General features: G+C 42.7%; 2 protein-coding genes across 3 annotated transcripts in view; one reads left to right on the forward strand and one right to left on the reverse strand.

The window, feature by feature from the left end:
* Nucleotides 1–7262, forward strand: part of zbtb33 (zinc finger and BTB domain containing 33) — a 156223-nt gene extending 148961 nt beyond the window's left edge. For both annotated transcript variants that reach the window (XR_010976431.1, XR_010976430.1), the window contains exon 4: nucleotides 6475–7262. The gene's annotated coding sequence lies outside the window, so the exon portion shown is untranslated. The remainder of the gene's footprint in view (nucleotides 1–6474) is intronic.
* Nucleotides 1–9260, reverse strand: part of tmem255a (transmembrane protein 255A) — a 101596-nt gene extending 92336 nt beyond the window's left edge. The window contains exons 1-3 of the mRNA XM_068047202.1: nucleotides 9184–9260; nucleotides 8835–8977; nucleotides 6545–6607 (exon numbers count right to left, since the gene is read on the reverse strand). Coding sequence (XP_067903303.1) covers nucleotides 6545–6607; nucleotides 8835–8977; nucleotides 9184–9238 — 261 coding nt within the window. The 5' untranslated portion in view covers nucleotides 9239–9260. The remainder of the gene's footprint in view (nucleotides 1–6544; nucleotides 6608–8834; nucleotides 8978–9183) is intronic.
* Nucleotides 9261–27809: the final 18549 nt, after the last annotated feature.

Below are 27809 nucleotides of genomic sequence, written 5' to 3' on the forward strand. Positions count from 1 at the left end.
CCGTTGTTCCAGTGAAAACAATCAGAGTTTATCCAACCTCTCCTCATAGCTAATGCCCTCCAGACCAGGCAACATCCTGGTAAACCTCTTCTGTACCCTCTCCAAAGCCTCCACGTCCTTCTGGTAGTGTGGCGACCAGAATTGCACGCAATATTCCAAGTGTGGCCTAACTAAAATTCTGTACAGCTGCAGCATGACTTGCCAATTTTTATACTCTATGCCCTGACCGATGAAGGCAAGCATGCCGTATGCCTTCTCGACTACCTTATCCACCTGCGTTGCCACTTTCAGTGACCTGTGGACCTGTACGCCCAGATCTCTCTGCCTGTCAATACTTCTGAGGGTTCTGCCATTTACTGTATACTTTCCACCTGTATTAGATCTTCCAAAATGCATTACCTCACATGTTGCCAAGCTGCCCTGCCATGACTTAACCTTAATTTACTCCCTTAAATTACTCAAAAATTTGAGATTATTTACACTTGGGACCTTTATTCCTTAAAAAAAACTACTTACTATATTAAAACATTAGTAATAATTACTAGTATTAATAAATGACAGTAATTTAACAACTTTAGTAGTACTAATGTTATCACTTATAAGGTAGGTTTTGAGGTTTTTTTTAAAAAAAGAAAAGAACTTTCTCTCCCCTGATTTTTTAAAGCTATTTACAGGCACTAACATCTGTCACTTACCAACCAGTTTACAGATTTCCCGTGATGTCACTGTCTTTTTTTCCCTCCTTTGAAACACAGCACGCGGAGACTCAGCTCGATCGCTCCAGATCCGCCTCCTCCCAGATCCGCCTGCCGACTGCTGCCGCCACTCTGATCCAATATTGAGTGGCAGTCAGGGGATGCCATTCCCATCGCCTACCTGCCCCCACTGCTATTTTACCAGCAGCAGGAGAGGTTGAAAATGGTCAACTTGCCCCAGGCCAATTGAGGGGCTAACTGAATAGTTCCACTATTGTGCAAATGGGACTTGAGCCATAATTTAACGTTGGGAGAGAGGAATCGCCCACCGGCCGAAAAGTTAGTGACACACCCATCTCCACTGGGCCTGGGGAGCCACACTAGGATTTTTCACTCCCCAGGGCCCTTAATTAGCAGGAAGTCCTGTCTAATGAAGCTGCCAGGAAACCAGCAGGCCAGCAGTGCTTAGTCCCAGCAGCACCAATGGGAGTGGTGGCCACTGCTGGGACTACATCCAGCCATCAGAAGCAAGAGGAAGGACAACTCCGGAATCAAAGTAAGTTTTTGTGGCCTCGCCAGGGACAACAGGCCAGGCCCCAGTGAGGGAAGTGGGGGGGGGGGGGGTGTCAATTGGGGAGGGGAGAAAAAAAAAATGTTGTGCGATGCGGGTGGTTGGGGCTTCGGGGGTGGCCCTTCTCGGGGCACAGTGTGCTCGATCAGGAGGGCTGCCCCCCCAGCCCGCAAGGCGGCCACTCGGTTTTACCGTCCAGCCGCCGCAGGTAAAATAAGCAGCGACTGCGGAGGAGACCCTTAAATGGCAATTAATTGGCCACTTAAGGGCCTTGACTGGCCTGGGGTGGGTGGGCCATTTCTCACCTCCACCCCGTGTAAAATTGCAGCGGAGACAGGAAGACGTTGGGATCAGCACCCCCCAATACAGCTACAACACTGGCGTCTATCCGGTGATGTGCAAAACTGCTCTGCTATGTCCAGTCCACTATAAGCAGGGCAAATCCAATCAGCCAATTACCAACTCATCGGTCCATTCTCAATCAGCAAACTGATGGAAGACATCGTCAACAGTGCTATCAAGTGGCACTTATTCCTGCTCAGCAATGCTCAGTTTGGGTTCCACCAGGGCCTCTTGGCTCCAGATCACATTAAGGCCTTGGTCCAAACATGGACTAAAAGGCTGAATTCCAAAGGTGATAGGAGAGTGACTGCCATTAACATCAAGGCAGCGTTTGACCGAGTGTAACATCAAGGAGCCCTTGGAAAATTTAAGTCAATGGGGATCAAGGGGAAAACTCTCCACTGGTTGAAGTCATACCTAGAACAAAGGAAGATGGTTGTGGTTGTTGGAGGTCAATCATCTCAGCCCCAGGACATTGCTGCAGGGGTTCCTCAGGGTAGTGTCCTAGGCCCAAACATCTTCAGCTGCTTCATCAATGACCTTCCCTCCATTACAAGATCAGAAGTGGGGATATTCATTGATTGCACAATGTTCAGCACCATTCGCAACTTCTCAGATACTGAAGCAGCCTGTGTCCAGATGCAGCAAGACCTGGACAACATCCAGGTTTGGGTTGATAAGTGGCAAATTACAATCACCAGGCAATGACCATTTCCAATAAGGAGAGAATCTAAGCATCTTCCCTTGACATTAAACAGCATTATTATGGCTGAATGCCCCACCATCAACATCCTGGGGGTCGCAATTGACCAGAAACGTAACTGGACCAGCCAGATAAATGCTGTGGCTACAAGAGTAGGTCAAAGACTGGGAATTCTGCAGTCAGCAACTCACCTCCTGACTCCTCAAAGCCTATCCACCATCTACAAGGCACAAGTCAGGACTGTGATGGAATACTCTCCACCTGCCTGGATGAGCACAAGAAGCTTGATACCATCCAGAACAAAGTAGCCCATGTTTAGGCACCCATCCACCATCTTAAACATTCACTCCCTCCACCACCAGCACACAGTGGCAGCAGTATGTAACATCTACTGCAGCAACTTGCCATGGTTCCTTCAACAGCATCTTCCAAATTTACTACTTCTACCACCTAGAAGAATAAAGGCAGCAGATGAATGGGAAGATCTCCCCCTGCAAGTTCCCCTCCAAGTTGCACAGCATCCTGATTTGGAAATATATTGCCATTCCTTCACTATTGTTAGGTCAAAATCCTGGAACTCACTGCCTAACACAGTGTGTGGGTGTACCTACACCACAAGGACTGGAGCCTTTTCAAGATGGCAGCTCAAGACCACCTTCTCAAGGGCAATATGTGTTGGCCTCACCAGCAATCCCCACATACCATGAACAAACCAAAAAAAAGTGTCTTATTTACCATTTTAAAAAAATTTCAGCCAGACACAATATTGACAGTTTCATGGATTCATCTATTAGAACCCCTGTGGCAGGTGAAATGTCTCCTATTAATAATTTGTATTAAAAAAATCAATTTAGTCTTCAACGTGATTCTATTTTCAGAAGAAGCAATTTCATCCCCTAGGTTTCTTAATCAGCACTGCTCTATTTAATACACACTTTTTTTGCATTATTGCTCCAGTGCTAATTATCTTACAGTGAGTTTCTCCAACCTCCTATTGGCCCAGTTACCTAAAAGATTTTGCTTTTGTAAAAGATCTAAATCCTTTAAGTGTGGTTGCAGTATTCTTTGTTACTTGATCAGTTTTATAATTTTGGTATAATTTGCAAATTTGGAGTCATCTTACCATATGCTAATAAGTCATCTTACATATTAAAAAAAGCCAAGGGTCACAAGACCAATCAATGGGGCATCCTACTTGTAATCTTCCACCTTGGAAAGCTCCTACTGATGGCTACTCTTCATTTCTTGCTTTTAAGCGCTTGCTTGATCCAATGCCATATTTTGCATTCTATTCAGTTTCTCTTTGCCTTGGCCATTAACTGTTGATGTGGAACCTTATCAAAAGCTTTCTGTAAATCAAATATATATTAACTGCCTCTTCCTTAAGATTAGTAATGTTGTTTGAAGAACTCCACCAAATTAGTTAAGATTCCTTACAGGAATCCATGCAGATCATCCTCTAAACAGGTTATCTTTTTTCCAAAGTATTTACTTACTAGATTTCAAAATAATGTCAAAGTCTTTTTTTCTAAAACAGGAGTTTATAAACTGTACTATATTTTCCAAAGAAACTTCCTTATATTTTTTTTTAATGGAGGTACATTAACAACTTTCCAATTCTGAGAAACTTCTTCCAAACTTGTAAAATGTCAGTTAAAGCTTCAGCTTAAAGACCTACGAGGGGCAATTTTAATGCAACCGAACCGGTTGGGAAACTGACAGGATTGAGTGCAAGGCTGGTTTTATACCTCGCCTGATTTTACTCTTCAGCACCCAATCCTGTCGGTTTCCTTTCCGGCATGTTAGTTTAAAATTACCCCCAAGGTGTCCGAACCCAGTTTATTTTTAAATTTACAAAGTGCCTGGAGCTTCACGGCCTTTCCAAAAGCAGTAGCCATTCTACAACAGCAATGGTTGATAAACTGAACCAAACAGCAATTTTTGGTGGCGCTGGTCAAAGGAGGGATAGCTGGCCAGACGCAAAGCACTTTCTGCTCTCTTCCAAACATTTTCAATATCCACCTGAAGAGGCAGATGAGGGCTTGGTTAATGCCTCTTCCAAAGGATCAATTCTATGACAATGCAGAATCTGGAGTGTTGGCCTAAATTTGTACTGAGGTGGGGGCTTGAACTCTCTTCTTTCTGATCTTGAGTGGAGAAGGTTACCACCTGATCCAAAAGTAAAACAACAGAGCTCTTCCTGGACCATTACCGATAGATACTTACCCACAGACTTCCTACTATATCAGTGACAAGATTCCCGCTACACTACCAATGACACCATAGACTCCTCATATTCTATTATACATAGGCATTTACCCTTGCATGTTCTCGCATAACATCCTCATATACAAATTCACCTTTTGTAGATCAACCCTACAGATTCGCTGTTATATCTGCATTAGTGACAAAGGCAATTTGAGATATAATACTTAAGCCCTGCTTATGAAAGAATGAAATTTCTTTTAGGTTAATCAGGTTAAAATTCTAAGACGCTATTGATAGTAAGTAGCTACCCTTTAACCAATACTGCTCCATCATTCACATGGTCCCAAATTTTGAAAACATCCATTTCACTGATTTTTGTTGTGGAACCAAAGAATGCCACTTTAATAGAGATAACTGGAAATGGAGCTCATACCTCCACTTCAAAGGGTCACAACCACATTTATGGTTTTAAACAGAACTTTCTAGCTACAGAAGGAATTGTATATAAAATGCTAAATACTATGTGGCCATCCATGTTACACAGTTTTAATCTACATCTACCAGACTGGTTACAACTTCAAGGCTTTGTTGCTCATTAGTTTTACAGGCAGCTAAGATTGTGGAAATAAAATAATTGACATTCATTGAGCATCTCTTATGTGTAATATGGTTAGCCTTATACCTTAAGTCATCTATTTTCTATTCTAAAACGATAAATAACCAGATATCTAATTTTGGTGGTGTTGGTTGGGGAATATATGTTGGCCACAACACTGGGACAATTCCAATGCTATTCTTCTTTTACATCCAGCTGAGGGAGCAGGCAGGGCTTTGATTCAACACTTCTCTTAAAAGACGGCACCTCTGACTGTTCAGCACTACCTCAAGCTGCACTGAAGTGTGAGCCTGGATTATGTGCTCAAATAAAGTGGGGCTTGAGCTCAGAGGTGAAATTGCTACCACTGAGCTGTCGATCACTACTAAGTGAGCTTCTAACCTAGGAGAAGTTTATTTATTTTAAACGCAGTCATCCGACCACCTGGTAACTATTTTACCAGCAGTTTATGATGTGTTTTTGGAATTTATGCAAAATTTAAACCAGCTCCATACTCATTTAGTCAATTTTCTACTAAATATTACAGTCTTTGAATACCAGTGCCTGTGGAATAGGGGCTGTTATCTGCCACTTGGTCTCCTATTCCAGCATAAAGTCTTTATGTTCACACATTAACTATAACAGAAATGACAAGATGTAAGAAGTACAATGCCTATGGTTATTTTGTGAATTAAAACTCTTTGCCCACGCTTGCAAAGAGTTAAATAATCCTAATTTTTTGTGCCACACAGTGGAATTTGGTTCATGCCCAAATTTACCATCTTCATTATGGTGTCAGGTTATCCCAGATGAAAGGGGAGTGCTTTCCTCTCCAGAAAGGAAAGGAAAAGTCACCTTGGCCCATGCTGGCAGACCTTCCAACTGCTCACCAAATAGCAACATGGCAGAGGACAGGTGGATCGGCAAGTGTTGGCATCTAAAAAAAAAAGGCACCTAGGTCATAAAACAAGTCAAAGGGAGCAAAGATTAAAAATAGGGATAGGAAAGAAACAAAAATTACTATATCCTTCTGCTTTTAAACTGCTCAAGTAGTAAGAAGTCCTACTTCACTGTGACCCTCTTCTGAAGATGCAGACAACAAATTAAACATATTGGAGATAATATGGTGTCTGTCACTTATAAGCGTCTAACCAAATTCCATGAGTCTGTCCCGATAAATGCCTCACCTACAATCCATTAAATTGAATATGTGGTCATCTCATTTCACTTCTGACCCTTTTACACTGATCATATCCAATACTCATTGACTAGCTAATGCATTTTTGTATTAAGGGATCTTGGGAGATAAATTGCTGCTGGTAAATATCCACATTCATATTTACATTTCTATATTTTACAGGGCCCAAAGGATACATATGCGGGAGCTCATAAGCATGCAGCAGGATTCCATTAGAAAACCTTCTACTTACCATCTGTCTTTTATTTTCAAGTAGATTTGCCCCAATCAGTCCTAGAAATGATCCAAAACCAAGCTGAAATGATCCAAAACCAATGAAAATTATACTGTGCAAAAACCAACCAAAAGACAATTTTCAAAATTTCACTGTACTTTGTTGACATTGCCTGCATTTTCTGATCTTGCTGAATGTTATTTTAATAACTCCACTTTCAGAATATTAAAGGCAATATGAATACAAATTGTTACAAAGCCAGCACCATAAGACATGCCAAGTACAACTTTGTTTTGAAAGTCTACATGGAACATTTTACAAAGCTGAAGACTTGTACAAAAATATTTCCCTGAATGAATTACATCGGTGATGTATTACACTGTCAAAGTAACAAAAAGGGCACCCCACCTGTATGGTTTTACTTCTATCCCCCAACTCCTCTTTTTCTATATTTTTTCATTTCTTTTTGATGGTCCTCCACCTCACACCTTATTCCCATGTGTTTTCCCTTCTCTCTCTGTAGGAAACACCTACTCCCCACTCTGAACCTCCCCAATGACCTAAATTAATTCAACAAGTCAATATATTAGCAAGTCACTAAAACAACATTGGGCTATCCAGAAGTAAAAAAAAAGAGGCACTGCATTCATGAAAGTGTTTAACCAACCATTTCTTATATTGCAATATAGTACACAAAGTGGCACAATACATTTCAAAATGATTTACATCAACTCACTATCTTACAGTTAACATTGAATAAAAATGTAATGCATAACTTTTTCTGATCTGGTGCTTTTTTATCATTTTCAGATTCTCATTCTGCTCAAAAGGATAAAATCTGTGCCAGTGTTCTGGACCACTGCATTTCACTGTTTAACATTAAATACAGAGAAAGGCATAACTACATTGCTATATCATGGAAGTGAATCGACATAGTGCTCTGTGTTTCCACGCTTAGATCATATATCACATAAGCAGCAAAAGCTGCAGCTTCTGCCACCGTGCAGGTCATCAGATGTTGCCAGACATCATTAGTAAATCCAGCTCTCAACAGTACAGCTAAATTTGGGCAGCAGCAAATTAGGGTGTCAGCTGATGGACATCTTTGCTCTGAATACTTTTTCTCACGTAATGCTTCGCAATCTACCCCGACGCTGCACTCTCAGCTGTCATCCACCACACCAGTGGACACTCTCAGTGAGCAGGTCATGGGAAATCACAGGTAGAGTCTCTGAACTTCTATCCATTAAAAAAAAAATCAACAGACGGAAAATCCTGGATGGTATGCCCTTAATCTACCAGCCTAGCGGACAGTCTCCCCATCCTTCCTTGGATCAGATCCCTACACCCCACTACCACATGTACATTATATTGACACCCCATGTCTCTGCATTTAGCCACCAGGTCTACATATTTCACTCATGAGGCTCCTTTAACCTTGTCTCCCACTGAACTGTCAGCTCCATGTTCTTTATCTAGTCTCACCACAGCAACAAATCAAACCTCCAACTGGAATGCTTATTACTTTTGATTTGATGTCATCTCCCAGGCCTGTTGTCCATATTCAATTTTTTGCATTAATCACCAATTCACCTTCCCTTCCAACACTCACATGCTGTACCTCCTGAGAAGAGGCATTCTGTTTATCCAAACTCCATAACAAGATAATACTTTTCCAGTAAAGTCAAGAACCCTGAGGGGCTCCAATGTTCCAACGTAGCATCATATGTAGAATTACAAAGAATTTACAAAATAAAGGCCATTCTGCCCCACAGGTCTATGCTCCACACAAGCCTGTTCCCACCCAACTTCATCTAACTTGCACACCATACCTTTCTATTCCTTTCTCCCTCATGTACTTATCTAGCTTCCCCTTAAATGCATCTATCCTATTTGCCACAACAACTCCATGTAGTAGCAAATCCACTTTCTGGGTAAACAAGTTTCTTCCGAATTCATTATTGGATTTATGAATCATACAATAGGTGTTGACGTATCATTCTCGGATTATTTAAATAACTAAATTTTCGTCCTAACTGAGAGCACTGTGTGCCCAAGATGATCACTGAGGGTAAACAGTAAACTTCGCCAGATTTAAGTGCCCGAGACATTCGGCACTGCAAAGACTGGCAAAGTTTTACTAATTTCTAAAAAGACAGCAGGTTTGTACCTGTCTCACGAAAACAAAATACACGATGATCAAAGCAACGGACGACGTGTTGTTAATAATCCGAATACAGTCCCTCCACCAACACCCCTAATACAACACCACTGCAGTGTAGAAATTATCGCTGAACACAATACTCACAATGACCCCCGGGTAATATCCTCCGACTGAAACATTCAGAGTCCTTGTGGTGGCTGCCAATCCTACAATCAGAATTAACACCGAGGCGATGAGAAGAGCACCAGTCACCAAGAGAGAAGCTTTCTTCCTTTTATTGAACAGCCCTGTAAAAATACAGCACGCCGTTAGGTCCCATTCAAAACACTCCAAACTACCCCTAAGCAGAGGCCACCCATGACATTAACTTGCAACACACACATTATCTTTGCGCTCGGTGCATTTTTAAGCATGTGGGGGGGCGGGGATATGATGAATTCATAAAAATCCCTTGGAAACGCAGGCTGGCCGTTTTCACCTTGCAGCAACTTACCTACAGAATCATGCAGCGTTAGTCCATTAGGCTGCTGAGTCAGTGGACGCTGCATACTGAATTGTTCACACTGTAGCTCGCCTCAAGCCCCCAGAAATGCAGGACAAGCATGCATGCTGCCTCTCCCACACCACCCACGTCTTCCCCCCCTTCCCCCAGATGTATGTATTTTCTGGAAGAATGAAAATTGCTGACTCCACCATTCAATTTCCCCCAGCTGCTGTTTACTCCTGCCCTGCCGTGCTGGCTCCTGGTGTGCGCGCATGCGTCAGGGTCCCCTGAGAAAAACACATTAAGCAGATCCTTCGCTTTTTATTGATGAGATTATGGGACAGAGACTGGGACGGAGCTCCTTTTAAAACGGGCACAACTCCTGCTGTGATGGGGTTTTTAAGTGAAAGTGACATCTTCCTGCTTGTTCTTCCTCTGGTTCCTTTCCTTAGCAGGTGTAAGGGAATAAACTGCACGAATTTCACTGTTAACTGTAATTGCTACAAATAATGAGATTTCATGTTTGTAACATATCTCTTTAACTGGCTGGTTAATTACGAATTCAAGAAATTGACCCGACAATAAATTAGATATTGCAATAATCTCCGTCCTGTTAATTTCAGCACATGAAAAACCAACCGGGTCTGATTTATTGAATGTGGGACAAGTTTAATCGGAATTACAACAGTTTATGGTGAGTCGGAAAACAAGAACAGATGTTTAGGAATAAAAGCAGATCCTTGTAACATAAGTAATGTAAAACATTTTTGCATTTAGTAAATTTACTCCAGATTCCTTTAATACAGAAAAGGAATGTAGCAATGTAGATTTATACAAACTACGTATTTTAAAAAATATATATTGTTCTCAGGATGTGAATTGTGCATTTATTGCATCTCCTTTAGTTGCTCTGGGAAGGTATTCTCCTTGAACTGTTGCAGCCTTTGTGGTGATGATGCTGCTATCACGTGTTAGGGAATTCCAGGATATTGACCCAGCTGAGATGAAGGAACAGTGGCGGATTTCCAAGTCAGGATAGTGTGTGGCTTAGAGGGGAACTTGGAGGTTACAATGTTCCCACAACATTGCTGATTTCGTCCTTGTCAGTGAAAGATGTCGCAGGAGCAGGATGTGCTGCTGGGGTAACCTTGGTGATTTGCTGCAGTGCATCCTGTAGATTTTATCCACTGCAGTGAACTTTCCAATTGGAAATGCGTTCTAGGTTACTTAAATTGCAGCGACTGCTTTTATTCTCAAATGTCTATTTTTGTAATCTGACTCCACTAACAATTGTTATAATTGCAAAACATTTTAACCTGTTCCACAGTAAATAAATCAATCTGCTGCTGATGATGGGGGTAGATATTGAGTGCAAGGGCCCCCAATCAATCAATCAATCCTCTCTCTTCTAAATGGTGCTGGGGGGCTTTTGAGTGTGTTGCCCTCACCTAATTCATGGTTTATATTAATATTTTAGAGATCACTTTTAGTTTTGGGAAATTAAATGTGTAGCTGTAAGACCACCCAAGATTTAAAGTTCAAAAACCACTCCATGAGTGCTTACAGAGACAGAATTAGAGACGTGACAGCCATAAAACGGCAGGTGGCCTCGTTTAGTTGTGCAGTAGGAACTAAAGCCTGGCTAAAAGACCTCAAACCGACTAGACACAACTACATGGGTCGGGTTGAAATTCCGAGTCCAGCATTCAGGCTTGGGTCGGGTCGGGCTGGACACTGCTTCCGGGAAGTCACGGGATCAGACATACCCATGATTGCCCACAACTCCAGCTGCAGGAATAGCCTGCTGCTGGAAAAGATGAAGGAGATTCGTTTCATGTCGGGTCAGGTTGGGCGCGAAAAAAAAAAATTAAAGGGTTCGGGCTTGTGTCGGGTTTGGGTTGGCTGTGGTCGGGTCGGGTTTTAATTTTATACCCAAGCCAGGCTTTAGTTGGAACCAGAAAGTCTAGAAGAGTTTGTTCTGTCATAGTTAGTAATATCAATTATTCAGGAATCAAAGAGATGTCTTGGGAGTTGGAGATAATCAATTAAAATTGTTATCTGGGACCTCCCATATGTACCACATTGCTATGGAGATAGATGATGCAGGTGGGTGGCTGTTGGTGTTTTGATCTGTGCGCTTGCAGACTGACAAACAGTTGGCTTTTGGAAAGCAGTTGGATTTTAGGAATGCAGTTGGCTTCAGACAAGCAGTTGGCTTTTGGAAGTCAGTTGGACTCAGGAACAAAGAGGCTATCAGGAACCAGGGGTCTTTCTGTTTTGAGTGAGGCTTGTGATCAAGCTGGGAAGTCCACATTCTGGAGATCTGATACCTCAGAAGACAGCTGAGGAATTAAAGAACTCGAAGTGAATTCCTGAGAGCTCTGATACACTTTGGATTGGTCTCAGGAGAAATGAACAAACTGCTATGATCCTGGAGTATATGGGGGAACTCTTGGGTGAAAGTAACAGTAAAACAGGAGTGTTCTGTTGAGATTTAGAGTTTAAAGTATATGTCTTCATGTTCTGTTAAGATTTTAAGTTTCAAGTATGTGTTTCCAAATTGTAGTGTTGATTCTAGTGTTTTTTGTTTAACTCTTGTACAGTAAAGTTTTTTGTTTAAAATGTGATATCTTGTGGCATGATTCTTTCAGTAGTAACTGGGAATTCGATTTGCTCTTTTTTAAAGTTAACAGTCCCGAACAGGATTGTAACAAGTGTCATTGTAGCTACACACATCCAGATCAGTGTTGAATATTCCATCATGTTCCTGTCTGGAGTTTTATTGATGGTGAAAAGGTTTTGACGGGTCAGGATGTCACTTGTCACAGAGTAACCAGCCTCTGTCCTACTCATAGCAATGATGGCAGTGTTCAGCTTCATCAATGGTAACCTCAGTGACCACATTTCAAATGCACTTAATTGACTGTACAGCACTTTGGGATATCCTGAGGTTGTGAAAGCCACTACACAAATGCAAGTTCTTTGTTTCTTTACCTGTCACTTGTCTGTTTGAGCCTGAATGTTGTCGAAATTTTACTGCAGGTTGGCATGGACTGCTTCATTAGAAATGTGAATGGAGCTAAAAGTTATAGAGTTACCAGTGAACAGATGACATATAGCTCTATGGCAGAGGGAAAGTTATTAATGAAGCAACTGAAGATAAATGGGCCGAGAACACTTTCTTCTGGTACTCCTACATTGATATACTGGTTTCCTGAATTGATAGTGATTGAGGAGAGGGAGATTGTCCCATGTAGTTCTGCTGCTGCTGGCTGATAGTGGCTCAATGACACTCAGTTTCAGGCTGCTAGGTCTATCCATAGTTGGCGCCACTTAGCATGGTGGTAGAACTATACTACAAGATGGAAGATACTCTAATTGTGGAGATAATACTTAGTCTTTATAAGAAATATTCAATGGTTATTCATACCAGCGCAACTGTGGCCTGTAACAAATAGGTTGGTGAGAATGTGGTCAAGTGTTATTCAATTGTGGTGGTTTTTCGCCAGCTGATGCAGCCCCAGTCTAACAATAATAAAAGCAAAATACTGCAGATGCTGGAAACCTGAAATAAAAACAAGAAATGCTGGAAATGCTCAGCAGGTCTTGCAGCATCTGTGGAGAGAGGACAGAGTTAACGTTTCAGGTCAGTGACCTCAGAGAAATAGAAAGCAATGAAGGTGAACAAGGTAAAAGAGACAAATGAAAATCCCGTCGGAGAGCAGAGCAGAACTTCTTCAAGGTAGGCATTCCTGGAAGAGAAGTGGCAGTGAATTAAACACTAAAATAAAAGCAAAATACTGCAGATGCTGGAAATCTGAAATAAAAACAAGAAATGCTGGAAATACTCGGCAGGTCTGGCAGCATCTGCGGAGAGAGAAGCAGAGTTAACGTTTCAGGTCAGTGACCTCAGGGAAATAGAAAGCAATGAAGGTGAACAAGGTAAAGGAGACAAGCACCAGTCTAGCACCTATGTCCTTCAGGACTCTGCAAGCTCAGTAATTGGCAGTACCACCAAGCCACTATTAGTGGTGAAAATTGAACATTCTATCCCCTTGCTTCCTCCAAGTGGTGTTCAATATGGAAACATTGAAACATAGAAAATAGGAGCAGGAGTAGGCCATTCGGCCCTTTCAGCCTGCTTCGCCATTCATTATGATCATGGCTGATCATCCAACTCAGTAACCTGTTCCTGCTTTTGCCCCATACTCTTTGATCCCTTTAGATCCAAGAGCTATATCTAACTCCTTCTTGAAAATATACAATGTTTTGGCCTCAACTGCTTTCTGTGGTAGCGAATTCCACAGGCTCACCATTCTCTGGGTGAAGAAACTTCTCCTCATCTCAGTCCTGAAAGGTTTATCCCATATCCTTGGACTATGACCCCTGGTTCTGGACTCCCCCACCATCGGGAACATCCTTCCTGCATCTACCCTGTCAATTCCTGTTCAGAATTTTATAGGTTTCTATGAGAAATACTGATTCATGAGTTGAGGGAGGGTGACAGGTAGTAATTAGCAGGAGGTATCATTGACCTTGCTGGACCTGAAACCAGGAGATTTCATGGGGTCCAAAGCTAATGCTGAGGACTCCTAGGGCAATATTCACATGAAATTATATTACTATGCCTTCCCCTCACCCCCTGCATGGCTACCTGACCCGAATCCGACGGGACCCGACGACATGTGTTGGGTTCGGGTCGGACACGGTGACAACCAGGACATCAAGGTGGGAAACACTCTGCACTAGTTTGCAGTGAGTGATTCCATCTAAGGTAGAGCACAACCTCTTTAATATTGGAATGTATATTTTATAATAATTAATCACTCAGGACCTTCCTGGTCTCTGCATCTCAGCTGCTCACTGGATAAACTTGCAGCAAGTATTTCAACCTGTAAAGCAGGAGTCTAGGTAATGTATAATATTTTTTCTGAGCCTTCGGGCAAGGCTGTGTTTATTTTAAGCAATACAATTACTGGTACAGTGTGGACAACCTGTCTGGGCACAACTCCATGGGTTTCTGTTTAACTAGCAACCTAACAATCACTAACTTCTATGGTAACAATCTTCAGCTCACCACCTCCAGTACATGGCTCCAATCTTAATGTACTTTTTAAACAACCTTTCAAGTCCAGATACAGTTTTTGTTACTTATTTGCACAAGCTTAAAAAGTGAAAAATGGAAGCTAGGTTAACTGAACATTCCGGTGGTCGGGTCGGGTCGGGCGCAGGGAAAAATGAAAGGACTCGGGCCGGGTCATGCTCGAGTCGGACGTGGTTTTGTTGGGCTCGGGTCGGGTTTCATTTGCAGACCCGAGCAGGCCTTTACCCACTGCATCTGTTGGGTCTATCCTGCTGGTTACACAGGAGATGCCCAGAGAGGAGGATGGAGGAGTCTGAGATGTTGGCATGTACGACTATGCCAGGCTGTTGCTTGACTAGACTGTGGAATTGTTCTCCCAACTTACCCAGTAGCCCTCAGGCATCTTCTCTGGGTATCTCCTGTGCAACCAACAGGATAGACCCAACAGATGCAGGGGGTGAGGGGAAGACATTGTAGTGTTGGAAAGAAGGGGTGTTCTTGAAGGGGCAAGGACAGAATCCATTTGGTTAGAGTTGAGAAGCAAGAAAGGTATGATCATGCTACTGGGGATATTCTATAGACCTCAAAATAGTGAGAGAGAGTTAGAGAAGCAAACCTGCAGGGAAATCACAGACATGTGCAAGAACTATAGAGTAGTGATATTGGGGGACTTTAATTACCCAAATATTAATTGGGATAATTTTTGTGTTAAGGGAAAGGAGGGGGAGAAATGTGTTCAGGAGAACCTCCTTGACCAGTATGTGCTTGGTCCAACCAGGAAGGAGGTATTGCTGGATCTGGTGCTGGGGAATGAAGTGGGCCAAATGAACCAAGTATTTGTGGGGGAACACTTGGCAAAGAGTGATCGTCATTTCATAAGGTTTAGATCAGTAATGGAGAGGAGAAAGGAACTTCTAAATTGGAAGAGGGCTAACGTCAATGGGATGAGAGGGGATCTAGCCAGCGTAAAATGGAACGAAAGACTGGCAGGACAAACTGTAACTGAGCAATGGTGATCTTTAAGTAGGAGATGTTTCAGGTACAGGCTAGGTACATTCCAACAAGGGTGAAAAGTAAGGGAACAAAAGCCAGGGCTCCTTGGATGACAAGGGAGATCGAGAATATGATGAAACAAAGAGGGTGTATGATGCATGCCAGGTGAACTCTACAAGTGAGAACCAGGCCAAATACAATGAGTTGAGAGGGGAAGTGAAGAGGAAAATAAGACTGGCAAAGAGTGAATATGAGAACAGAATGGCATTTAACACAAAAAGGAACTCAAAAATCTTCTGCTGGCATGTAAGTACTAAGTGGGTAAGAGGAGGGCTGGCTCCTATTAGGCACAAAGAGGGTGATATATGCTTAGAGGCCGAGGTCAAGGCTAGAATACTTAAAAAGCACTTTGTATCAATGTTAATTAAGGAAGACGATACTGACAAAATATCAGTAGAAGCGGAGATGGTAGCGGTCATGGATAGGGTGAAAAATGATAGGCTGCACGTACTGGAAAGGTTGACTACGCTTAGAGTGGATAAGTAACATGGTCCAGATGGCTTGCATCCCAGGTTGCTAAAGGAAGTGTGGGTGGAGATGGTGGAAGAGCTTGCCATAATCTTCCAATCTTCCCTGGATACGGGGGAGCTGCCAGAAGATTGGAAAGTGGCAAATATGACACCCTTATTCAAGAAAGGGTGTGTAATATATTCCTATATTATGAGCATACCCAGTGTGTAATGATGTCATTAAACATGCGATCTGGCCATCTTGGTGTCTTGTCTTTCTTTACAAATTCCTCCCAAATATATAACAGATTTTGGTGAGTAAATGGGATTAAAGTGCAAAATTTTTAGCAGCAAACGGCAGTAGAGACTGTGATGAACAAAATAAACTAGCTCCCAGTGACCTACTGAGGATGGTCATAATTTTTGCCTAGACTGTGTTGAGCCTCATTGTTTCTGAAGACATGTGGCTGCACTCAGTTGAATGGATTCTGCAGGGTCCCAGTGTCCATTGCTTCAGCCACCAACGACACTGGCTTTGGTGAGTTTGTCCTTTATTAGGCTGAGTTAGCTTCTGTATCTGTGTTACAGACAGCCACAGTGAAGTGTTTGCTGGGTCACATTTGAAACAGGGCAAAATGGCCATGCCCACGGGATACATTGGAAGCTACCATTCAGTTCATTCACTGAATGAATGGACATGTTCTTCAGAGCTAATAATATATTAGAACTTGAAGGTGAAAACGAAGCGGCTCAGACTCAGAACAAGGCAGTTCTTGAGCACAAGAAAGCAATTTTGCTAATGGAGATTGGCCTGGAAGTGTATGGCACGTTAACAAACCTTCTTTTCCTCAACAAGGCAAAAGATGCTCCATTCAAAATTATCACCAAGGTGGAGGAACATTTTAATCCTAAACCACTAAAGATGGCGGAAAGCTAAAAAGTTGGAACCAGAAACCAGAGAAGTAGTGAAACAGTTGGCAGTACATTGTGGCAATTACATTGCAACTTTGGTACATTCTTAGACCACACATTACGAGACAGATTCGTGCATGGATTGGTGGATGAAAGAATCCAGTTGAAGTTACTAAACACACAAAATCTTACATTTGAGCTAACGTGTAAGATTGCTTCTACGATGGAGATGGATTCAAAGAATTCTCAGGAATTTCGGCCTATGCAAGTGACCAGTACAGCTTCTGTACATTATCAGGATGCTTCTGCCAACTCTAAAGCAGGGTGACCTGATCAGAAGAGTGCTGTTGATAAATGTTTGGTGACTTGTTATCGCTGTAATGGCAACCTCACGGCACAGGCATGTCAGTACAGAAATGTCAAATGCTTTAATGGCCAGATTGCAACTGCTTGCCGAGCGAAGGCCAAATCAGGAAAGGGAACTCTTTCTAGTGGGAATGGAAAGCTGTGGCGTAACAAGGTGGACTTCACAATCTTTAAGTGAATCCAAAGTGCCTCAGTGAAGAGAAGCTAGGGTTTTACAGCATTCACACCACTAGCAATCACTCAAATGATAGAGACTCTCGTACAAAGTTGTTGGTAAATCAACAGTACATCAACATGTGCGTTGATACAGCTGCAGATTGCTCCATTCTGAGTAGATACATATGAGAGCAAATTCAGTGACATACCTCTAACTAAGAGCACAGTTCAATTGAAAACCTACTCTGTTGAGGTGCTAGAAACGTGCAGACAAATAGAGTGCAATGTCCATATAAGGGCAAGTCCTTCAAGTTGCCCATTGTTGTAGCAAGACACGTCAAGAAACCAATCTTAATGGGCAAAAACTGGCTTCGTAAGCTGAAGTTAGACTGGAAGCATATTTTCAAGTTGAGATGATGGAAAAAGCCCGATCAGCTATTGAATGGTTAAAGGAATATTTCTGAGGATAGCTATGAAGGTATAGTTGGTGTGAAAGTGCACATCTGAATTAGGCCTGATACAAAACCAGTATATTGCAAGGCTAAGCCGGTTCCTTATGCTCTCAAAACCCAGGTTGAAGGGGAACTAAAGAAGCTAGAGATGACGGTGTGCTTGTGAAAACTGACCACAGTGATTGGGTAACCCCAATTGTAGTAGTGCCCAAGTCAGACAAAAATGTGAGACTATGCGGCGACTAGAAACTCACAATCAACCAGGCAGTTGGTGATGAGCAGTATCCACTACCAACCTCTCAAGATTTGCATGTGGAGTAAATGGGAACAAAGCTATTCACCAAGTTGGATTTGTCTCTTGCTTATGCTCAGCTCAGTGTAGATCGAGAGAGTCAGCAGTATCTCACAATTAACAAGCACATGGGGTTATAATTCTGCATGAATCTGCCCAATGGTTTGAAGTCTTCTCCAAAAATCATCGAAGCTACAATGGATAAGATTTTGCAAGGAGTACCACATTGCTTGTGTAATCAGGATGACCTGTTGATCGCAACCGCAACAGAGGAACAGAAACTTCAATTGTTGGATGAAGTGTTGAAAAGGCTCAATGATCACACTGTTGAAAAAGGAGCAAGTGTGCTGTCAGGCAAACCCCTCGCCTGCCAAGATTGAGGCACACATTATTTCGCCACATGAACAAAAACTTAAATTGCACGCCCTGACTGGAAGGACATTTGCATAGTACCACACAATGTTGAAACAATGGGAACCCAGCAGTTGTTTCCCAATACACAGAAGTACCCCACATGGACTGCAGCAGTTCAAGAAGGCAGCTCACCACCACCTTCTCAAGGGCAATTAGGGATGGGCAATAAATGCTGGCCTGGCCAGTGATGCCCTCATCACATGAATGAATAAAAAACAAGTGGTCAGACCAGTTTTAGACACATGACTAACTGGCTGTTGCAGAGAATTTGAACTTCCAACAAAGGATTTTGAACTCAGAACACCATGTGCTCATGCAATGAAGAAGGCTGTGCTCCTGGAACTGAAGCAGAACCCTCTCTGCCTGCCTCCATCTCTTCCCACGGAACTGAATCTTGTGAAAATATGTGAAATGCAAAGAGAGAAAGGTTTCTTACGTGAACATGGTTTTAAGAAGACTACTAGGCCTCAACAAAATGCAAGACCATATCTTCAATCAAGGACTACAGCGAGCTCGAGAAACAGTAACAAGATATTGGCTCAAACTGTTCAACTTATCTTTTCTTCTCTTTTCTGTCCCTATTTGCATATGTGTATCGCATGTGCATGCTAGCGTGGGTGCGTTGTATATCCATAGGCATTAACTGTATTAGAGTGTAAGTTTAGGTTTAATAAATTTCATCTTCTTTAAACCAAAGAGAGCCTGTTTGTGCTCATTTCTTTGCTTTATAATTGGAAAGTTGTGGACAAGGATTCACAAAGGGGGAGCTCAGAACACAGTGTGTTTAAAATTAAACCCTGTCACAATAAGACCAGGCGAAGATAGTAAGAGACCCCGAGACACCTTTCGCACCTGTCGTAACAGTGCTTTCATGCAATTTGAGGTAGTGTACCTTGATGTGAAAAAAAATTGAAAAGTCTACAGCCAGTGAAAGAGAAGATAGAGGCTATAGTCAATGCACCATACCAAAGCTCTGTCTGAGCTTAGACCTTTTCCAGGCATGGTCCAATACTACCCGCGATTTCTGCCTGAGCTTGCAAAGGTGTAAGCTCCACTACATGAGTTGTTGAAGAAAGATGTGAAATGGGAATGGTCTAAAGCACAACAAGATGCTCATGATGCATGTAAGAGAAGCTTGACCAGTGAGACACTACTTGTTCATTATGACACAAATCGTGACCTGAAGCTACCGTGATGCTTCAAACTATGGAGTTGGAGCAGTGATCAGACATGTCATGGATGGTGGTAAAGAGAAGCCCAGAGTATTTGCATCATGTACCCTGACCAAGCATGAATGTAACTATGTACAGATAGAAAAGGAAGCGCTTGGAATTATCTTCAGAATCAAAAGGTTTCACCAGTTTTTGTTGGATGGAAACTTTATGCTAGTTACAGATCATAAACCCCTAGTGACTGTTCTGGGTCCAAAATCTGCAATATCGACCTTGGCAGCATCAAGGTTGCAGTGGTAGACCATACTTCTCTCACAGTATGACTACAACATTGAATATCGTAGTTCAAAGTAGAATGCTGTAGCTGACGCACTGTTGCGTTTGCCGCATGAAAACTCAAAAGTAGGCTGTGAAGGTACAATCTTCACAATAGAAGTTGTGGATGATGACTTTCCAATCACTGCAACTGAAATTGCAGCTGAAACGCAAAGACCTAGTTTTAAAAAGAGTCTACAAACAGACTTTGAAGGGTTGGACAGAGTTTAACTCTTGTACAGATGAGGAACTGAAACCATTTTACAACTGATGTAACAAGTTGTCATCTGAATAGGGATGCATTAAGTGGGATCATAGAGTGGTAGTACCTGGTTCTTTAAGAGAAAAGATTCTGGCAAAACTTTATACTGAACACATGAGTATAGTTAGCATAAAATTCATAGTCAGAAGTTTTGTTTATTGGCCTGGTCTAAGCAGTGATCCAGAAACACTGGTTAGCAAATGTAGCATTTGACAAAACTGCAGGAATAAGCTGCCGAAAACTCCTTTACAACCATGGTCACGGGCAACTGATACATTTCAAAGAGTGCATGTAGATTTTTGTGAAAATGAAAATGACAATTTCTTGGTACCTATTGAGAGTCACTCTAAGTGGTTCGAAGTAAAGCATGTGGGCAAAACACCAATACTGAAAGGACAGCAGACGAGGTATGGTCCATTTTAGCTTGTCATTGTTTACCATAGGAACTAGTCTCAGATAACGGCCCTCAATTTCATTCTGCTGTTTCAGAATTTCATAAAGCAAAATGGTATCAAATATAACCTCACTCAACCATATCATCCAGCATCACATGGAGCAGCAGAAAGATCTATGAGAATAGTCAAGGAAGCACTCAAGGGGCAAGTGCTGCATGAAAACTCTCCACTGATTGGAGTCGTACCTAGCACAGAGGAAGATGGTTGTGGTTGTTGGAGGCCAATCATCTCAGCCCCAGGACATCACTGCAGGAGTTCCTCAGGGTAGTGTCCTAGGCCCAACCATCTTCAGCTGCTTCATCAATGACCTTCCTTCAATCATAAGGTCAGAAGTGGGGATGTTCGCTGATGGTTGCACAATGTTCAGCACCATTTGTGACTCCTCAGGTACTGAAGTAGTCTGTGTGGAAATGCAGTAAGACCTGGACAATATCCAGGCTTGAGATGATAAGTGGTGTTAATAAGGCAGATATCCATTCACCAAAATCAGGAAGCTGCTAACAGTCTCTGATCTACAACTGTTTTATTCTCAATTCACAGTTCAGTCCAAATATCAGTTTCCACTCTTCCCTTCTGGGCTAACTCTCTGTCCAGAAATAATCCCCTGACTGGGGAAAAACCCAGCCCTTAAATGCAAACTGCCTTGAGCATCACCCACTCCTGGTTAATTAAAGGGACCAACATTTTCAATAAGTCAAGTGGTAAGTAACATTCGCACCATACAAGTGTCAGGCAATGACCATCTCCAACAAGAGAGAATCTAACTATCTTCCTTTGACATTCAATGGCATTACGATTGCTGAATCTCCCACTATCAACATCCTGGGGGTTACCATTGATCAGAAACTGAACTGGAGCAGCCATATAAACACTGTGGCTACAAGAGTAGGTCAGAGGCTAGGAACCATGGAGCGAGTAACTCATCCCCTGACTCTTCAAAGCATATCCACCATCTACAAGGCACAAGTCAGGAGTGTGATGGAATACTCTCCATTTGCCTGGATGGGTGCAGCTCCTACAACACTCAAGAAGCTTGACACTATCTAGGACAAAGCAGCCCGCTTGATTGGTACCCCATCCACAAACATTCACTCCCTCCACTAAAGGCCTGCTACCCGACCCGAACCTGACGGGACCCGACGACACGTGTCAGGTTCGGGTCAGGTCGGACCCATCTTCTGGGTCCGACTTTCCGGCTTGGGACGGGCCGGACACACACGGTAAGTGCCCTGCTGGTAAGTATTGAAATTAAAAAACTTACCTGAGCTGGGAGTCCGGGACGAAACTGAGTCTGCGCAGTGAGCAAGCGACGTCACTATGACATCACCACGCATGCGCTGCAGCTTCGTGGAGGTTCCGAGTCAGAAGGTAAGTAAAGGGATGGTTGGGTCAGGCTCGGGTTGGGCTCGGGGCAAAATTGGAGGGACTCGGGCCGGGTCGGGCTTGGGTCCGCTGTGGTTTGGTTGGGTCGGGTTCTTTTTCCCGACCTGAGCAGGCCTTTACCCTCCACCACCGACGTACGTGGCAGCAGTGTGTACCATCGACAAGATGCACTGCAGATACACACCAAGGCTCCATAGACAGCACCTTTTAAACCCGCGACCTCTACCACCTAGAAGGAAAAGGGCAACAGATGCATGGGAACACCACCACCCACAAGTTCCTCCCCAAGCCACACACCATCCTTACTTGGAACTATATCACCGTTCCTTCACCGTCACAGGATCAAAATCCTGGAACTTCCTTCCTAATAGCACTATGGATGTACCTACACCGCATGGACTGTAGCAGTTCAAGAAAGCATCTCACCACCACTTTCTCATGGGCAATTAGGAATGGACAATAAATGCTGGCTTGGCCAGCGACGCCCACATCCCCATAAACAAATAAAAAAATGTTCAAATTTCAGCACGAAACAGAAATCAGCTAATTTACTGCTTAAGTATAGAAAAACTCCACATTCAACTACAGGGTACACATCTGCTAAGCTCTTAATGAAGCGAGGATTAAGAACACATTTGAGCTTGTTTCATCCAAATTTGACTGCTAAAGTTGAAGAAAAATGTTCAATCAGAAATGTCAGTAGGACACAAACAAAACAGAATGTATTTTCAGGAGAAATGAACATGTTCGTGTTCTGAGCCCCCTCACAAGTCACATAAGTGGGGCATGGGAAATGTCATAGAAGTTTGTGGTACTAAGAGATACTTAGCTGAAATTGGTGCAAAAGTTTGAAATGTCCATGTCGATCACATGATCCCTGCAAGGGATGAGCTAAAACTTGAACATGACCTACTTGATAGTGAGCTTTTTCCAGACTGTGGCCAGAATTTTACAACCCCCGCAGGAGCAGTCTGGAAGTGGGGGGCTGTCGTAAAATTGAGTGGAAGGTGGGGGCTTGCCTGTTACGAGGGGCCGCGGCGGCCAGGAATGGCTCGCCCACCCCAGGCCACTTAAGGCCCTAAAGTGGTCAATTAACTGCCACTTAAGGGCCTCCTCCTGGCGGCCTTCTTGCTGGCTGCAGTGGGCCCTCCTGATTGTGCACTCTGTGCCCCAGGGAGGGACCCCCCTCCACGGCCCAACTGCCCCCACTGAAATACATTACCCTCCCCCTCCCAACTGACCCCTGAGGCCCGACCGATTGTCCCTAGTGAGGCCCCACAAACTTACCTTTTTTCCGGGGCCGGCATCTCTCTTGCTCCACTCCCTTGCTGCAGTCCCAGCAGTGACCACTGCTCCTGGTAGCGCTGCTGGGACTGAGAGCTGCCAGCCCGCTGATTGGCCAGCAGCTTTTGGAGGTGGAACTTCATGCCTCAGAAGGGCGGATGTCCTGCCCGAGGCCAATTAAGGGCCTTGGCCACGGAAAATCATAGCGTGGCTCCCAGGCCCGACGGAGGGCTCACCCCTGACGTTTTGGCTGGTGGGTGGGGCCTCCTGCCAAGCGTAAAATTCCGGGCTGTGAACCAGTTCAGACTTCGGTGTCTGAAGTACCAGCTTCAGACAGAGAAACATGAGCTTCTGTAAATCCTGAACTGAAACAAACAGTCCAAACCTGATTCTATACCAAAACTTGTGAGATCAGGAAGATTTCGTACACCAGTTGTTGGACTTGATCTATAGATATCATTTAAAGAACAACAGTCAGTTCTATTTTGCAAAGTGTGCATATTCTCAAAGATTTATTTGTTTTCAAAGTTTTATAGTTAGTGTACCTGTAAATAGTTGATCAATTTTTAAAAGAGGGAAGCAGTGTAATATCCAATGAATATGCCCAGTGCATGATATTATTAAATGCGTGATCTGGCTACCTTTGGTGCCTATCTTTCTTGACAAGTTCCTCCCAAATTTATAACAGAGTATAAGGACATTCCTAGTAATTACAGGCCAGTCAGTTTAAAATAAGCTGGGTAAGCTTTTAGAAACAATAATACCAGGGAAAAATAACAACAGGCACTTGGAGAGGTTTAAGTTAATTAAGGAGAGTCAGCACAGATTTGTAAAAGACAGATAATGCTTGAGTAATCTAATTGATTTTTTTGATGAAGTAACAGAGAAGGTTGATGAAGGGAATGCGGTGGTTGTTGTCTATATTGATTTTAAGGAAGTGTTTGACAAAGTGCCACATAAATAGCTGATTGACAACATTGAGGCTCATGGAATAGAAGGATTAGTGTCAGCTTGGATAAAAAACAGTGAGTTGTGGTAAATAACTTTTTTTCAGATTGGGGTGTTCTCCAAGGGTCAGTGCTAGGACCACTGTTATTTTGATATATATAAATGACTTTAATATTGGAATACAGAGTAACATTTCAAAATTTGCCAATGTTACCAAACTTGGAGGCATGGCAGACAGTGAGGATGATACTAATCAACTGCAACAGGACATAGACTCGCAGAATGGGCAGACATGTGGCAGATGGAATTTAATACAAAGAAGTGTGAGCTGATGCATTTTGGCAGAAGGGATAGGGAGAGGCAATATAGACTTAATGGCACAGTTCTAAAGAGTGTACAGGGACGGAAGGACCTGGAAGTTCGTGTGAATAGATCTGTGAAGGTGGCAAGACATGTTCAGAGAATAATTAGCAAAGCATATGGAAACTTTGGCTTTATATGTAGGGGTATTTAGTACAAAAACAGGGAAGTTATGCTCAGGCTTTATTAAGCTCTGGTTAGGCCACAACGAATGTATTGCACCCAGTTCTGGTCGCCACACTTTAGGAAGGATGTAAGGGTCCTTTAGAGGGTGCAGAGGATATTTACCACAATGGTTGCAGGGGTGAGGGATTTTAGCTTCAAGGTTAGCTTGGAGAACTGGGGTTGGAGTAAAGGAGATGTAATAGTGGTGTACAAGATTATGAGGGGTTTAAATAAGATAGACAAGGAAAACCTGTTCCCATTAGCTGATTGTACAATGACTAGGAAACGCAGATTTTAGGTTTTGGGCAAGATATGCAGTGGGGACGTGAGGAAGAACATTCTTACGCAGCAACTAGTAATGACCTGGAACTCGCTGCCTGTGAGGGTGGTGGAAGCAAAGATGATCAATGATTTTAAAAGGAACTTGAGGGTCTACTGGATAGAGCCGAGGAATGGGACTAACTGGATTGCTCTACAGACAGTCGGCATGGACTCGATGGGCTAAATGGCCTCCTTATGTGCTGTAAATTACTCTATGACGCTGATTCATGAGTTGCTCACTGAAAATCCTTACGTTTTCTTTGCAATGACGGTCTCAGATGACTCGTCTAGCTTTCTGCTGAAGCCGGCTGAAAAGTTTGTGTTGACTTTTACTAGCTTGAATGAGGCTACCTGTCCACCTCTGATTGAATTAAGCTACAGGCTGTCCATGAAGAATCATCTGTACCAGGTTTCGTGCTATTCTCAAACAGCCCTAGACTCAAACATTTCAAATAACATGGACATTAGTAAATCCACTGTCAATATAATGCTAAGCAGCAAAACAAGGCCCCTACCTCATTTCAGATGGAATTGTACCCCAAAATGGTAAACCATAACCTTGTACACTATTCTATTAAATAAACAAAATAAAATCATTATCCTAAGCTAGGATATGATGATTATGCAGTTAATGGTGTCACTGCTCAATAACTGAAATTTTCACACATCCTTAGTTGTATCACTTGAGTCAGTCAGCAACAGTCACCAGGTCTTCCATTTCATAGAATGAAATACTTTACCGGATCAACAATGACTCCATGAAATGATCTTTAAACCTCCTTCATTTTTCTGTCAGTTGACTGATTACAAAAATCGAGCAGCCTAGCATGAAGCATGTTGTTGGGGCAGGAGATATTGCATATTTCTGCTAATTTGGCCTGATGCAAAGAGTTGATGAGGACAGATAGTAGTGAGATTCTACCATATATGGGACAATTGAACTGGTCTTCTTTTAGCTTCCAAAAAGGGACCTTTATTGCTCATTGTCAGTTGAACAATTTGATGAAAGGTCACAGACCTGTTTCTCTCTCTGCACATACTGCCAGACCTGCTGAGTGTTTTCAACATTTTCTGTTTTTATGTCAGTTGAACAGAGTTTAGTTTATTGCTACTGTCATGCTCAGGGGAAGTGCAATGATGGAAAGAAACCAGAGTTATTACTTACCTTCAACGAGATGGAGACAAAGTCACATGACACATACCTCCTCCTCCACTGAAATACACATTCATGTCTGCTAGAACTGTAAAATTGTTAAACGCGTCTACATTGACTTCAAAAGCTCATCAGACATGGATGTAAGCTATCCACAAAGTGAGCCAAAACAAAGACATTAGCAGACGCTCTGTCTCCAGCTACAATCACTACAATAAAGTGTGACCATCCCTCATCTTAGCAAAATGGGCTGAAATCCGAAGATATTGTATAGCCCCTCTGGAACCGAAAACCTAAAGTCACATGGGTGAAACTAACACTTTATGAATTTACTTTTAAAGATAATCTTCTTGGAGAACAAGGGAGTCATCAGTCATCAAGTCAAGAAAACATCAGTCTGAGATCTCTAGCCACAGAGTAATCATCGAAAGCCATCTTGACTTCCAGCACAAGGCTGAGAGAGAGATCAATTCCAGCTAAGACGGCAATCAACTTCAGCACAGAAATGAGAGAGTGCCTTTTGAACAACTCCTCCATCTGTGAAAATTGAACTACGAAATACCAGCACTGTCTTCAAACTGAAGTGTTGACTTCCAAGAGACTTCAGAAACCCAGCAAGGGCAAGACAGCCAGCAAACAGGCCTGCAACTTTAAACACTTACCTTCCAAGAGGATCCCACAGGTTTTTCCTGAAAACAGCAGACTTTTACACCCCGAACTCTTAACGCTTCTTACCCTTTACCTTCTATCTATCTTTTCTTGAGTGTGCATGAATGAATGCGTGCACAGGTGGTGTTGCGAACATTTTGGGTGATTATTCTTCAATAAATATTTAATCTTTTGGTTTAAACTCAAGAGAAAATCTGTCATTGTCTGTTTATTTGGCCAACAGAACAGGGGGACAGAAACAATAGTCTGAAAAAAACACTATCTGTGGTCAGTTGGGAGGTGACCAATAGAAACCATAGAATCATAAAAAGTTTACGGCACTGAAAGAGGCCACTTGTTCCATTGTGTCTGTGCTAGCTGAAAAATGTTCCACCCATTCTAATCCCACCTTCCAGCATTTGGTCCATAGCCCGGCAGATTACAGCACTTGAGGTACATATCCAGATTTCTTTATATCCAGCCATGACATTTCCCACATGTCCATAACAGCACATTGCATTGAAAAGCTAATGTAATTTATTGATCATGTTCTGATCACTAAGTTTAACCATATCCTGAGTAATATCACATCTTCTGTGTAATCATGGTTCGCTATCTTTTCTCATCCTCCTTGACCACTATCCTGTCTTCAACAATATCTGAGTTTGTTCAGTTTGCCTACCCACTTTTTTTTCATGTTTGTACTTGTGGCTGTTCAGTTTTCAGTCCTTTAACACCCTATCTGTACTAATGCTTTGTCTTTCAACACACCATATTGTTTGCCTTTGTTCCATGACCTTCTGGTCGGTTATTCTCTGTGACCTAGTCCTATCAACACCTTCTCCTTTGTTATCTCTTGCCCCACCCCCGCTTTATTTGTTTAAAAACCTTTCACATTTCTAATATCTGCTAGTTCTGAAGAAGGGTCACTGACCTGAAAGGTTAACTCTGCTTCTCTCTCCACAAATGCTGCCAGACCTGCTGAATATTTC

Source organism: Heterodontus francisci, chromosome 15 (assembly GCF_036365525.1).
Source record: "Heterodontus francisci isolate sHetFra1 chromosome 15, sHetFra1.hap1, whole genome shotgun sequence".
NCBI lineage: Eukaryota > Metazoa > Chordata > Chondrichthyes > Heterodontiformes > Heterodontidae > Heterodontus > Heterodontus francisci.